General features: G+C 39.6%; 1 protein-coding gene across 7 annotated transcripts in view; it reads right to left on the bottom strand.

Moving 5' to 3' along the window:
• Nucleotides 1-15,812, bottom strand: part of LOC102786982 (protein MTSS 1-like) — a 48,427-nt gene that overhangs the window by 13,270 nt on the left and 19,345 nt on the right. For 5 of the 7 annotated variants that reach the window (XM_087848016.1, XM_006795866.2, XM_006795871.2 and 2 more), the window contains exons 4-7: nucleotides 2,573-2,657; nucleotides 1,393-1,484; nucleotides 1,108-1,182; nucleotides 55-66 (exon numbers count right to left, since the gene is read on the bottom strand). In XM_087848016.1, the coding sequence (XP_087704142.1) occupies nucleotides 55-66; nucleotides 1,108-1,182; nucleotides 1,393-1,484; nucleotides 2,573-2,657 (264 nt within the window). The remainder of the gene's footprint in view (nucleotides 1-54; nucleotides 67-1,107; nucleotides 1,183-1,392; nucleotides 1,485-2,572; nucleotides 2,658-15,812) is intronic. The other 2 variants (XM_006795867.2, XM_087848015.1) reach the window with 1 other exon arrangement.

Genomic DNA, 15,812 nt, shown 5'->3' with positions numbered 1-15,812 from the left:
ACAATGGCGTGAGCAACAGTGTGGACAGTGTGTCTATTCTATAAGCTGACTTACCGAAATTATCAGCTGCAGTGCAGCGTAAGGTGAGGGATGGTATCAGAACCACATGGGGACAAGGAAAGGAAAAAGATCCAAGTCAAGTGAAGGAGCGCCAGCGCTAAACACTAATCATCACATGATTTTGGAGCATTGTGTGTGCGAATGGACCATGTAGCATTTTAGGAACCTGAGAAAAAACTAAAACAGTACTTCAATGTGCTTCAATATGTTGTTTGCACTCAGAAATAGATTACATATACAGTAAGTTTTTATGTATATTTGAGTGAGGAATTATTGACTGGCCATGTCTTTGTTTCTTATGTTTAAGCGAACTTAAAGTCCTTTTAAAACATTATTTTGCTGGATATGTTTCACAGATTCAAATGTGTATTCCTGAGTTAAATCTAGTGCTGAGCTGAGACTTTTTTTTGGCTTAAGTGTTTTGTACGAGTTATCCACTGATTTAAAAACGAACCTGCAATATCCCTAAAGATACTGAAGGGATATCGGACTAACTCCTTTTTTGTGTATCGAATTTTTTTTCTAGGTAGGTGAATGTGTATGAAGAACCTGAGCCAAGAAAACGGCAGAGGGAAACGAGCCCTACCCTCCGAGGGAGTGTTTACCAAGTAAGGTAATGTTTAGCCTCAGTGGAGCTGCACAACTAAATCAGTGGGGACAAACGTCTACACACATCGCTGGTGTCTAATGAAAAACTCACATATATAGTTTGAGCATTTCCCTATAAGAAGATTCGTCAGCTTAAGACACGTAAAAGTTTGTCTTACATTTAAAATAATCAGGTTTTTAATTTAGTCCTGTATGTAAATTTACAGTAGATGGTTCTCTTAAATATTGTAAATATTGTAGCGGAGCCAAATATGTCTCGTCTGTTTTTCCTTCTACCCTCATGTGTCTTTATTTTCAATTGTTTTTTTAAACTTGCGAGATACAAAGAAGACCCCCCCTTTTTTAGTGTGAATTAGTTTATGTTGTGTCATGTGTAATCCATTTACTGTTACCAGCATTTAGCAGGTAAAATTATTGCAAAACTTAATTAAAAAGTACCTTTTTTTGCTTTCTTTTGAAGTTTCAGCGTGTCCGATGACTTCTTCTTAATTTCCTGCCGAGCTCTTTTGTACTCTGGTTCACATGGACAAGATTAATAAGGTCAACTAACAGTTTTAAAGTACAGTTTTCCACAAACGTATTATGTGAGATGGGAAGGAAAAAAAAGATAAAATAATTCTGTATTTAAAGCTTTGGTAACATCTAATACAGTATGAATAGAGCTAACAGATTACCAATACTGCTTTTCCCACAATGATTAGAAGGTTTTTTTGTTCATCCTACCTTTTGCATGGTCCTTGTCCAAAGTGTTGACTCCTCTTTTCCACTCCTCCATCTGTTCTTGTAGAGGGTTGATCAGACCCTCAAGGAAGCCCCTGTAAAAACAGCACATACTTCACCCCCGATCTAAGGTCAACCTGATCAGTTAACCACATTTCACCATATACAGCAAGTATTTGGACAGGGACCTTTTTAGTCTTCAGGGTGCTTCAGCAGATTGAATTTGAAACTGAATTGTACCGAGTTTGAGATTTAACTGGAGTAGTTTTAGATTAATATAGAAATAACTGTGTGAAAGATACAGCAATTTGAACACATAGCGCAAGGTTATACCTGCCCTCCAATTAAAACTTCAGACAGACTGTCAGACTTAAAACTCATTTGTTTAGTTTTCCTTTCTGTTTATATGGTCAATCATTGACAGGCAGAGAGAGAAAAACACTGAGAAAAAAGTACAGTTATATCTGTCAATCATTACAGACGTGTCTGTGAGTGTGAGAGGTGGACAGCTGCAGTCTTAGTGCATGCAACTAAAATTAGACTATTCCCACTTGCAGACATTTCTACAAAGTCCTTGTGTGTGTGTGCATGCATTTGGGGGGTTGGTGACCCTAGCCCCCTTGTGTACAACTACTACTATGGAGCTCCAAGTGGAATCTCCACTGAAATGCCAGCTGAAATTAGAGAGCCCCTTGTCTGTGTAGTGTGTGTGTGTGTGTGTGTGTGTGTGTGTGTGTGTGTGTGTGTGTGTGTGTGTGTGTGTGTGTGTGTACAGAAGAGCGACCTGGTGTGTACGTCTTTACAGAGACATTATAGATGCACATACTGCCAGACGAATAGTCTCTTTCCCAGCATTCCCCGACACGGCAATTTCACCCACACACACATTAAATGTCAAAACATGGCGGGCACAGTGTGGAAACAACTGAATTACAAACCGTTTTATTAGAGCTGCACAGCATGGAGGGCAGCGTGGGTCATTAACTGTGAGTTAATAATATAAGAACTAGTGCAAGAGGAAAAAACAGAAAAAAAACAATCTACCTTTGCAAGTTGCAAGTTTTGAATCTAATCTCAAAGCAGAAATTGAGAGTGGCTCACACAACTGAAGAGCACTATGGTTAAACATAAGTAAGGAAGGGTGAAGCAGCACAGTAATATACAGTACTATAATGTTCCTTACGTGGAGAACTGTTTGAGTTTAGCCTCTATGCTGCGATGTCTCATACACATCCTGGTCAATGCTGATCCAATGTCTCTTGTGCCACCTGAAAGATAGCAAAGAAGAAAAAAGAAATACCAACGTTATTTTGTTAATAAATCATGCTAATTATGAAAAATGTTCCTGCCAGTGAACAAACCTGAGACATTTACCTAATGATACTAATGCACAACTGCATGAGCAGTGTTCTAACCCCCTCTTCCTCCCACCAGTTTAATTTTACGAGAGCTGACAAATGATTGGGACTGAAACAAGAAAATGAAGAAAGGGAATGATGTTTGCCGATATTTGAATTCTTATTAGTAACAAACATTTTTTTCCAGTTTAGACTGGTGAAACAGAAAAAAAAAAATCCATCTGTGTCTTATTCCCGTTAGCCAACAAGACTGTTTTTGATATGAACCATCTCACACGAACTGCCATCCAAAAGTTATATTTGCAATAATTTGCTTGAGATTGAGTCATATTATAATTATATCAGAGCTGCAGCTGGACCATTTAGCAGGACCTCCAATTATATGAGTAACAGCAGAAAACGTTTAGCACAGAGCAAAAACAAAACAAAAAGAAAGGAAAAATGCAGTCATGGGTCTTTAAAACAGATAAATTCTAATGTCCTAATTATTGTGAAAAGATGCAAATGAATTCCACTGACTGCAGCTCACTGGCCTTCCTGACCTACTCTCTATCTACACTTCCCCATAGAACTGTCAAAACTGAGCTACCAAATGCACATACTGTGTATATATATATATATATATATTTATACACATGTATTCAGGGATAAATGTGCTCGCGGCTAATATAAGATTCCATTAGGGCTGTCCACCAGAAGTCTTCAGGCTGGACAGCTAAGCAGGGCCCTGACACTGATTGACAGAGCTATTGTCTGGCTGCTCGGTATGACTAGCCGCTTTCTCCGTGGGACTACTGCGAGTATGTCTATGTCGGTGTATGTGTGTGACAGAGGGCAGAAAGATCCTGTATGAAATCGTGCAAAATTATCGTGATACTGTCTATGTGAGCACGGGTTTTGTGTGCGAGACTGTGATAATCTGATGTGAAGTGTGAATCCCCTCCAACAGAGCAAGCCATTCTGCTGTCAGCGCGGCCCTTACCGCGTGCAGAGACGCACGCAGAGCTGTCACTCACTCACACATTTACAGAATTGTCTTTGACTCTTACACCCTGCACAAAACACGAGCTCTCCGACACTAACACAAAATAGCAAGAAAGAAATCCTACAGCTATAATCTGATAAAGACAGTTTGGAAATTTTACCAAGTGCATTTCAGGCTTGTCAGCATCTTGTGCTATCTGGTGTGAAGTGTGTACCTCAGATTAAGCCAGGGTGCTAAAATGCTGGGCCCAAAATTATTCTCCTGTGGAATTACTGATTAATTTAGTGTCTAAATTCAATTATTAATAATGCTGAACAATAAAGCAGCACGAAAAGTGTGTGAATCAGCAACTTAAAGGAGTGTGGGATGGTATCAGCACTATCAGCAAAGTTCTTTCGTTCACTAAGCAACAAATGTTTTTGTAAGTGCACTAGAGTGACAAAATATCTCAGTGCCACCATCACACGTGTGGTTTGTGGGGGGTTTGAAGCCACAGTCAGACAATCTGCCTTTTGTCACATACTTCTACAAAGACGTGTTTTCACGCTGTTATGTTTTAGACTGCAGAAAGCTGGACAGAAATACTAGGTCATTATTATTAGGCTACTCTGATTGTAAATCATCATCTAACCTTTTGACTTAACTCACTGTCCCACTGAACTCAGTCCTAACCAAATTTTACCCTCTTTCCATTCATTTATTCATCCTCTTTTTCCATGTGCTTGTTATTGCAGAGGGTGTGGCTTTTACGTGCCATGAAAGACCTTTTTGTCATCCAATATCATAATGCTCATTCATTCCTGCGTCGACTTGTTTAGTCATCATATCTATCAATCTGCCCAGCTTTCCCTTACTATGTGTGCTTGTTATTCTAGAGGGTGTGGCTGATAGATGCCACAGTTCCACAGAGAGGCCACAGCAAAAACTGGGTGGTTAGTTTCTCATTATAAAAGGTACCTTTGTGCAGTTGCAGCCCATTCTGACGAATGAAGAGTTTGGTTTCAGTTGATTAGTCCTTTGCCACAACCTCACCCACTGTTATTGGATTCAATGAGGCAAATAAGACAACCAAAATCAGCTCATGTCTTGCAACTAAAGATGAACAGACCGCTGCCGTTAGAGCCTGATATTAACTACTGGTATCAGCATTTATGATTAAAAGGCAAAGAAGAGATGGGATAAACATCTTTTAACCGGGCTATGAGTGTTGATGTTGCATAGTTTGTCAGCCAGAAGGCATTCTACGACTTGTGGGCGACGCCACAAGAACAACAAGTCGGGCAGAGCCTCAATGACTAATCCTCAACTTGGTGTGACACTAAAACAATTATTTTATTATTTTAAACAGCGTTGCCATATTATCTTAGTAAGGGCTCACTAAACACTGCACATAACAAAATTAAAATGTTAAAATCTGAAATAAACAAAATAATATTTTTAATCACCAACTATTGGTATCGGTAAGGTACTGGTCTTAAAAATCCTATATTGGTCAGAGTAGTTGTAATCATGCCAAAAGCATGAGGTTAACCCCAAAAATATTCAATACTAGGGGAGAAACTTCTCTTCCTACCACTATCACAGCAGGTAGCCAGTCACTGTGGCCCCTGCCTTGCCTCCTAGTTACCAAGGAAACTGTACACAATATGCATCTGTATTATCGGCGCCTATAACAATTTGATTTGGTGCCCCAGTAGAATAATAGGGGTTTCTAACATATGACACATATGCACATTAGCATTAATCACTCATGCATTACATACACAGAGAAGTGTCAGGCTGATTTTCCCTGCGTGCTCTCAGGATAAAATGTCTGCTTACACACTACACATAGTCTGCTCTTTCTAGCAATGATTGACCCCTGGATAGAAATAGCTGCATTGGCAGCTCCAGTTGTCTGCGACAGACGCACACAAAAAAAACAAAACAAACTTCAACTGCGTCAATACCAGGCCATACCACTTCTGTGTGCGTGTGTGTGTATAGTGGCATAGCTGGCTGTCAGTAGAAATAGCTGCTCTCTGACAAGCTTGTTTTCAGAGGCTTGTAATTATCCCTGCACCACCAACTTAACCAGTCAGAGAAACTATAGGCTTCATTCTTTGGTGAGAAAAAAGGAGCAAATTTAGCCGCAGAATGTTTCAGTATATTATTTCACAATATTTTGGTTGTGCATGGTTTGGTTAGCCATTAAAAAAAAAGCCTTCCCAATCAACAAAAGAAACCAAACAGTACGGAGCGAATGAAACATCTTCATGCTGCACTTTATTAAAAGAGTTCTTGGTGTTGATTAACTTAAAAACCTCAATGAGTAATTTTCTTATTTTAAGAATCTCAACGTTTTGTCTCATGGTTCCTGATATTTCAGCTTTCGTGTGAGCCAGCCCGCAGAGAGTCTGCGAGGACATTTGTGACATTTTTCTCTCCGAGTGAGAGAGAGAGAGATAGTGTGGCAATTAGATGCCGAGTTGCCAAGTCTGTGTCTGTCCTCAACCCCCTTCCAGACTGTTCCTTGGAATGTCACACTGTGCTGACACAGGAGGAGTGTGTGCATGTGTGTTTTTGCACTTTGTCAGACTGTATTAGAAAGACAAGACTTCAATGCGTTGGAGCACTCAAGGGTTCGTGTCTAAATGGACTGGAAACATACTGTAAAAGACACCCATCAGTTTACAGTGTTTTTAGTTGTTATAACATCGTGGAGTGAGCGTCGACTGTTTGTTTTTGATTGGCTAATCTTTGAATAAACCGACCTGTTAGATAGACCTACTAGGCAACTGTCTGAAAGGCAGCAGGCTGTGTAAAGACGGAGGGCAAACATTCCTCTCAAACAACTCTCAGGTTGCTCGTGGATTATGAAACAATCTGATGCAATCTGAAATCATCGATCGCCAAGGTATCAATAATGCAGGAACCAAGATGATACTGAATGCTTCTCGGCTATAAGCCTGCTGTTTGCACCTGCAGAATAATACAGTACATACTAAATATAAACTTATATGTTGAGCATTAGGTTTCTAGTTTATAATGACAACATACAGGCACACAGGGAATGCATCTCGAGATTCTAAATAGCCCTTTTAGCCCTGTGTCAGACTGGGGACCTGTCCAGGTGTACCCCTGGTATCTAGGATAGGCTCAGCGCACCTGCAACCTTGAACAGGATAAGCAAAGGAAAACGAATGGATGTTAAGCATGTGTTTAAAACATGTGTGTGGTGGATAAACGGTGTATATAATACTTACAATAATTACAACATACAAAATAATAATAATAATAGTCCTATTTTTAAACTTATACCAGCTTTTCTTTAGACATGATGAGAAAATTATGAGGGAGGAAGAGAAATGGAGGGGGTGAGGGAAAAGTCTATGAAGTAAATGTTAAAAAAGCCTCTATTTATTCATTTAAAACATGAGGGATAAAAAGAGCGGTGAACCAAAAAAGGAAAGGGGAAAGTGAGGAAGGAGAGCGCATGTAGTACTGACATGTGGATGAGAGAGGTTGGTTAGCTAAAACCAACTCTGTGCATGGGCACCAGATGGCTGCTGTTAACTACGGGGCAGTGGTTACGCTGATAAGAGACTGGAGACTGTACAGCTGGTTACACACACACACACACACACACACACACACACACACACACACACACACACACACACCCCCAGCTGGACAGAGGTAGGGTGATCTGTTCACACACACACACACACACACACACACACACAATTAAAGAACCGGAGAATAAACATCCACACTGAGTCACCTAAATCTCACATAGCTGGTGATTTTTACACCACAAAATGAGTGATGTCATTTATTTCAGAATCATTATGGAACACCAGCTTATTCAGAAGTTTATACAACACTACTGAAACTAACCTATATTTATATGTTTCATTCGTGACTTTTTAAACTGCTCTGACAACCTTAATTTAAAGTAGGCCACATTTACAGGGGACATTTAGTCAAATCACCATTTTCTACTCATTTACGATAGCAGAAACAGAACTAGCATGTTTTCATTACCATAGAGAACAACTCATTTTAGTATCTACCTAAAGAGGAAAACAGTGTCACAAAGTGTCCGTGATTTAGTTTAAAGCTACTACTTTAACAATACTGTACAGGCTAAGAAAGAAATGAATCCGTAGACACACGCACACACAGCCCTAGATGAGCAGTTGGCAAGCCCAGATGGAGCCACCCACACAGTACAGATAGAAGCTAGGATTTCATTCACTGATTTAACTACTCTGCCAGTCTGGTACCATACTATTAGTGCCCAATTACACATTTCTGTAAGTGTAAAACTAAGTGCCTATTTTTGATGGGCTTCAATAAATGTAGGAAATAAGGGAGGTCTAAAGAAGGCGATTTAATTAATTTAATTGACAGATTCATCTAAAGATTATCTCAATAAATCTAAGTATAGCAATTAATTAAGGTGTGCTGCATGGATATAAATCAGAGTTAAGCTTGAGGGCTTATAATAGCCTTTTCTCTTAGTTAGCCTGCCCTGCTTGGCTCAACTCTTCATTCATCAATAGCTGCTGACAGACAGTCAGCTCGTCTGTCTTACGCTGCCTACCTACGTACACGCACAAACACACCCTATACCGTCAGCAAGTCTAACCTCAATGGGTACCAACACATGCAGAGTGCGGGCGAGCAAACGCACGCACCTGCTTCAGTGTGACCCGTGCTGACACAGAAAAAACCCGGGACTTTCTGATTACATCTCCAAACAGCTGTCATGCAAAGACAAGATAAGGAAAAAAGGCAGAAGAGGAAATAGGAAGAAAAGAAAATGGGGAGAAATTATGGCAATTATCAGACACAGTTAAACATAGTGAATGCATTATCAATGTACTCATTTCCTGGACTGGACTGTAGAGCTGTGTCACCCTTTGTAAATGTTTTGTAAAGGTCCCAGAAATATAATTATGAATGCCAATTCACTTTGGATAGACAGTCAGCCAAGTGATGGATTTCTGGATTATTTAATGATATAAATATTGTTGCTTCTGGCATTAAAAAGAGATTAAAACATTCACAGTAAAATATGCTGACAGGGAAGGGCAGTAATTGGCTCAGTACTGCGTTTGCACCATCAACACTGGTACATGTATAACAAGTTTTCCACTCTTAATCCCTGAACCTATTACCACGACCTTACAGTTGACTATTAAAGGATTTACCCAGCAACAAAGAGTTGGAACTACGAGCACCATGTTCATTGAAAAAAAAGAATAAATAAGCTGACAGGAGGGGATTAGGAAAAAAAGGAGCGTAATTCAGCACATATTATTAACTAGAGAAAAACTAACAACGCCATTGTTTAATGCACTTTCGTGAAATGAGGCAGAAAAACATCTGGAGCTTGACCTCTATGTCTACAAAGCTATTCAGGATATTAAGTATCCTTTAGAATAAACTGAATGTGTGTCAGTCCACCACTGCAATGCAGTGAAATGCTTTCTGAATAGTAATGCATTACCTTTCTCTCCTTTACGTTGCTCTTCTCTCCTGAAGGCTATATTTTGTTAATCTCCTTACGTGGTTCTCTTTTTCTCTTCTTTCTGCCCAGATCATGTTTTCCCCACCTTCCTTTCTCCCCACTCATTTGTCCTCTTTTTCTCTTTTCATCACCTTTCTGCACGCATTCCTTCTATTCTGCCACATCATCGTCAGCAACGAAATTTAAACCAGAGATAGCAAAATGTTTTGGCACTGGGTGATGTATTTGGACTTTTAAAATGTTGTATACTAAACAGAACCGAGGCTAATATGAGTGAGTGTTTCAGTATGCCACTGTAGTGCTGCAGCCTTACTACTACTACTACTACTACTACTACTACTACTACTACTACTACTACTACTACTACTACTACTACTACTACTACATCTTGTTTAAAATTTGAGTAGAAAAAGAAATCATTTTCCAGAGGAGAGCTGAAAGGGAAACAGGTGATAGGATAGGGATATATCTACATATATCTAGAGTGTGACAGTATGCCACCTTACTGCAGTTCTGCTAATAAGGTCTTGAAGCTGTAGCTAAACACGATGAGACAGCTGACAAATTCAGTGTCTCTTTTCGTTTGAATACCACAAAGCGACTGTATCCCCACCTTCCTCCCCTGTTAGTCTCCCCTTTCACTGTTTCCGCCTCACAGTGCTGCTTTATGAATGGATGCTAAAGCAATGGATGGGAACCAATTAAGATAACAAGAAAGCATAGCTCTTGCCAACACCATCCCTTCTCCTTTCACTTTTCCGACTGCGGCGTGCTACGTGGATTATTTCTAATCTTCAACAATTGTTGCAAATCCAGTCCTTATTTGTGCATGAAACAACGCTCCTACCCGTTTGTCAGATACATGTTCGGTGAGTTTATAAAAATACATTATTAGCTCTATTAATAATTTTTAAAGTATTTCAGTTTGTGCCGTTTACTTTCAAAGTATACAGAACAGAAAACTACTTATTTTTAGGACCTAAACATACAAGTATAGCTAAGTGCTTTGTGCCCAAGCAGTGGAATGTTTAAGGGTGGATGACCCAGCTAACTGACCTCAATCCAGATGAGCAGATGTTTCACTTGACACCACAAAGAAGCAAACCAGCGCCCCAAACAAGAACTTAATGAGAATGGCTTTAGTACATGCCTAGCAGAGCACTGGCATAAAGATTTCCATTTGATCAAAAAAAGGAGGACAGTGGTAGTAGTTGTAGTACAAAGATCCGAAAACTCTCTTCTGTCTTTAGACTTGACGTGCAGATATATATCAACTTGCAAGCTGTACTCTTACAGCAAGAGATGTCATAACGTCACATTTCGGTTTCAGCTGCAGATTGCAATGGAAACATCGGCTATTTAGTCCACTGCATTCCATGTTTAATCTTTTATCTCAATGATCTTGTTGTTCACAGTTCACTCCAATCTCTCTGTGCCGTGTTTGTTTCTCTATACAGTCTAAGGCCTTGACTCCCACTTGTCTCTGATGTCTCTGTGATAGCAGTACAATAATGTTAACGCTGAGCCCGAGTTAATCCAGTCAGTAAGCAGCTGGCTAGTTCAACGAGTGGTCAGAGTTAAGAACAAAACAAACACTTAAAGAGAACGAGAGACTATCCCATGAGAAAGTACAATAAGATGAGAAGGGAGTTTGTGTATTATTGCATATGTCTTGACTCTCTTGAGGGGAGATTAAATGATTTCTGTGGGACATTTTGTTTTGCAATGTTGCCCTTATTTTGCCTTCTGTTACACTACTCCACAGTGTGCTTTTACTTATCTTTGAAGCCTAAACGTCACCAATCATTGGGCCACTCGCACGATAGCAGCAAGTATTACATGTTGTTAGTGTGTTCAATTAAAGTGTTGCTGCAGTAGGACTTCTGCTCAGGCACCGTGGGTTGAAAAGACTATGCAAGTTGGTGCAAGGCAACCAAACTGTTTGATGGGACTGACGTGAGCCTGGATGGAGGTCCTTGGATGGCCTCTATGTAGAAAACCTTTTATTGCTTTTATTTAACTTTTTATCTTGAAATCATATTTAGAATTTAAAAGGAAACCACTGTAAAGTAGATAATTTCTAGTTTTAAAGTTGAATGATGCATGAGGTTTCCAAAAATCAAAGGGTAATTGCATTAAATATTTATGCCACTTTAGCTAAAATGAATCTACAGTCCCATGCCAAACACTGGGCAATTGTTTAGTGTGCCTGAATAGCAAAAATCAACACAATTAATACAATTCTGCCCCATTAGCAATCATCAAATGTTGTGTGAATATCTAACATATAAAAAGGCACAAAAAAAAGACGTATGTATCAGCTCAACAGCAGCAACACCCCTGCTGCAGTTTAAGCCACCATTGAGTGGGTTTAAGCATGGAATAGTCCCAGAGAGAGAGAAAACGAGAGAAACAAATAGAAACAGACAGAGAGACAGTGAGAATAGATTACCCTAGAGCCCACTCTGGAGCTTTTCTGGGCTTTGGTGCCCCACTTTTTTCTCTAATCTTCCTTTCTGGTCTGACACACATTCCACAGACAGATAGACAGACAGGATTTACCAGGATCGACCAATGAACTAAATTCACTGGTTGTTTTGGGTGAACGGTTGGCTCTGTATTCATGTATGCAGCACTGAGAAGCAATAGCAACTTAAGCTAGAAAAAAACCAAAAAAACGAAACAATATATGACTCAATGAAAGGCAACGTCAAAACACACATGCGCTGCAGGGCGCCTGCGTCCATTTGGAATGTGCAAAAAGTCTGACGCCACAGTTAATCATTTACAACAAACAGTTTCATATTTCCACATCAGTTTCTCAATAAACTCATGACTCGTCTGAGTCATGTTTGTCTTGCGCTCAAGACAAACAAAGTCAAAAGTTCAGATCGCAGTGTGGAGAATGCGTATGTGTACCAGTTATAAGTCAAATTATTATCAATGCAAATGAGCATTATCATCATCATCATCTTGTATCACAACAATAAAATAAATAAATAATTACACCCTAAAAGTGATTAAGAGAAAACTTTGTTACAACATGTATGAGTATAAATCATAGAGAGAAAACAGGTAATTCAACTAAGAGGGTGGAGAAGGTTTACGACAGTAATTAAGACTTTGTAGACACGTTTGAAAAAAAATCCTACAAGCAAAGGTATACATTAAGTATGTGTGTAAGAAAGGAGACTTTTATCTTCAACAATGGAAAGACCTTCGCTGATTGTAACCTACAAACATGGTGAAACTTTCTGATGAGCACCACCCTAAAATGGTTTTCATTAACAAAGTTGCTAACAAGACAGCAACTTCACAAAGTAAAGAAGTAAACTTCCTTCTCACTTAAAACCAAACAGGAAACACAACATATGAAAAAAATCTGCAATGTTTGGTTTGTCACTGTCTGCACTCAGTATGTGAATGTGCCACTGACCTCTTGTTTCCCTGTAGGGGGAGAAGCTGAGAGGCCGCTAGTCTGTGCGATACTGGTGATAATTTAAACCAGAGACGCACCAGAGAGAGTGTACTGTTCGGCAGTGCAACACAACACTGCCTTGTTTGCAGTAATGACCACCAGATTACATCTGCCATGTGTGTGAGCCTCTGCATGTACATGTGTGTGTAAGAGACCCCCATAAAGTCAAAGGGTTAGTGAGGGGACTTTGTCCTCCCCGGTGCCACTCCACATATCCCTCCACCCGCACAAGTAGCCACACTTCACACAAGTGCATCATTCATTCAGTCTTTTATGAAGAATCTAAGAGGGAACAAGTTATAGAGATTACTGAATCTGGCTGCTTACTGAGTAACTTGAATGGACTGAACTTAAGCAGAATATATCCCTCAGTCGACAAGTATAGTAGAAATACTCTCTCACACATGCAGCTTTACACATAAGAACTGTTGCTAGCACAGGAACTACCTCTGTTCAAGCTTTAAATGGCCCTGAAGAATAACTGGTCTGGACTCAGTGCTGATTGGATTACAAATAAATGTCATTTAAGTAAGAAGAAAACCAGCAAGCACCAAAAATCTGCTATATGAGCTGACACAAAAGCATCAAAATAACCAAAGTGAATCGTAAATGGTCATTTTGAGTTTGATGGACAAAGCAATGGAAACAGAAAACTGAGAGGCCCGTTTAAGGGGCTACCTGGTGTAGGCAGGTCCTGCAAGGGAAAGGTTAACCTCACAATTGTTAATCACATCAAACGAATGCTGTATGAAAAGCTTGTTTTGAAGAGTTTACAGCAGAAAAACCATAGTGTTAAATGACTATATATAGAAAATGTCTTATTTAAATCAAATACACCTAAAGTACTTTCAGTGACTTGGGAGAACTGCATGAGCTGACACTTTGTTCAAGTTCACCTTTAATGTTAATGCTGCAACAGATGGCCCAGCTGCCCTCACAGCAACAAGCTGACACAGTATCCCACTGTGCGTGTGCGTCATTTTATGCAAATATGCAGCACTTCATTCTCAAGTATGATACATTCAAAACTGTAAAGTCTTAACACACAAGCACATTTTTCCCATTACAGATTTCTCTGTGCTGCCTCTGCAGTCCTGCATCCTTCTCTCTGTCCTTGAAGGAAGGATCACTGGCAGATAAAGCCACACCGTAAGTGTTGCTGTCAAAGATCAGTGTGGGTACACTTTCCCTTGACAACCTGGACATAGTCAGGGGTGAGGTTAGAGATTTAAAAAAGAGAAAATGAGAGTTAATCTTTCTGAATGATATTTGGACTAACTGAGACCACAGAGGGGAATTCTCTCAGTCGCAACTTCCCCGCCTATATGAACGAGTGTATTTATGTGTGTGCTGCAGGGAAGAAAGGTCAACTTTGTTGGGCCCAAGCTTGGCTGCTGGGACGTCGCCTTGTGTTAAAAAGTGCATTAAGAAGAAAAACCCAAAATTAGCAGACACAGCAACAACACATCTCTGCAATTGTGAGCTAGTCACAAAACTACAGATGTACACAGTTTCCTAGAAGTAAACAAATTAGTATGCACACACACACACACACACACACACGCTCACACATACAGCGTATATGCAAATAAAACACACTTGAGTTTGACAGAAACTGACACTCATACACAGAGCATAAACAGACCAAGATCAGATCAATGTTTTCCTCAAAAACGAGGTGTACAGTGAGACAATATCAGCTAATATCACTGCTTTTTACAACTACTGGGGCTACTGAAGCTGATTCTTCACTGCTGTCTTTTGTCTTGAATAATAACAGAAAAGATTTAGAGCAGCTCCCAGTGTCCGCTGTGCAAGTATCACTTTAAGATAGTTTAAGACAAACTGAGTCCTAATCTATTTGAGCCGATATCTGCAGATAGAAATGTGTAATCTGTAGGCAGTGTTGGTCAAGTTACTTGAAAAAAGTAATCAGTAACTAATTACCGATTACTTCCCCAAAAAAGTAATCCCGTTACTTTACTGATTACTTATTTTCAAAAGTAATTAATTACTTAGTTACTTAGTTACTTTTTTAAAACACGCTTTACACCCTGAATAGGTGATAAAGCGATAGATCTTTCAGCCCAATTCTACTTTTTCTGCATAATCCATCATACAAAATGTAATCAGATGGAAAAGTCTCTTTTTAAAACTTGTTTTGTTAGTTTTAATCTTTTAACTTTAAGCATCAAGCAAAAATTTAATTATCTGCAACATTCTCTGACTGGAAGAAATTTGTTTAACATTTAAACTTATTTTCTGCACATTCCAGCACATAAAATAAAATATTTTTTTGTGTGTTTACACTCACTCTTTCAAATAGATGCAAGTAAAACACAGCAGAAAATAAATAAAGTCAAAGACTAGCGGTCCTGTTGCTCTATTTTCACCTGTAAAGCAGGAGTCGGGCAGGCGGAGCTTTACCCTGGTGCAGGTGTGCCGCAGCGGTCAGTGGAAGGATACGGCAGCTTCTCTGTGAGTTTCCCATTACGTTGTTGCACTCGGTGGTAGCTTGGAAGTTTAGGGGTTTTTTCGCTTTAAAAAGAAGTTTTCTTCCCACGCACAGCGGACACTAATGTTTTTGTCACTTTTTATGGAATCAAACTCAAAGTAAGGTCAGTACTTCCACGCTTTAAACGCTGCACGCTCATACTCTCTCCCGCACTCGATATATGATCCATTGTTGATCTGCACACAGCTGTTGTCACTAACGTCGCATTCGCTTACGTCACTGTCATGAGACATTCTCGCAAAAAAAATCACGGTTTTAGTAACGCAGTAACGCAGCGTTCCTACGGGAAAGTAACGGTAATCTAATTACCGTTTTTGCAATAGTAATCCCTTACTTTACTCGTTACATGAAAAAAGTAATCAGATTACAGTAACACGTTACAAGTAACACGTTACTGCCCATCTCTGTCTGTAGGCAAGGAAGAATACTTTTGCTACTGGAAACCTTCTAGTTCCCATTGGCAGGGCAATTGATTAACTACTGACCAATCACGTTTGATCACACCTTGGTTGCATCCAGATTAACAGTCCATGTGGTGAGCAGAAGAGGGAATGCAAATGCTGCTGAAA

The sequence above is a fragment of the Neolamprologus brichardi genome, chromosome 11, assembly GCF_056152115.1.
Source record: "Neolamprologus brichardi isolate AB-2024 chromosome 11, ASM5615211v1, whole genome shotgun sequence".
In the NCBI taxonomy this organism is placed as follows: domain Eukaryota; kingdom Metazoa; phylum Chordata; class Actinopteri; order Cichliformes; family Cichlidae; genus Neolamprologus; species Neolamprologus brichardi.
The sequence above is the reverse complement of the archived record's forward strand: the minus strand, read 5'-3'. Positions and strand labels throughout refer to the sequence as shown.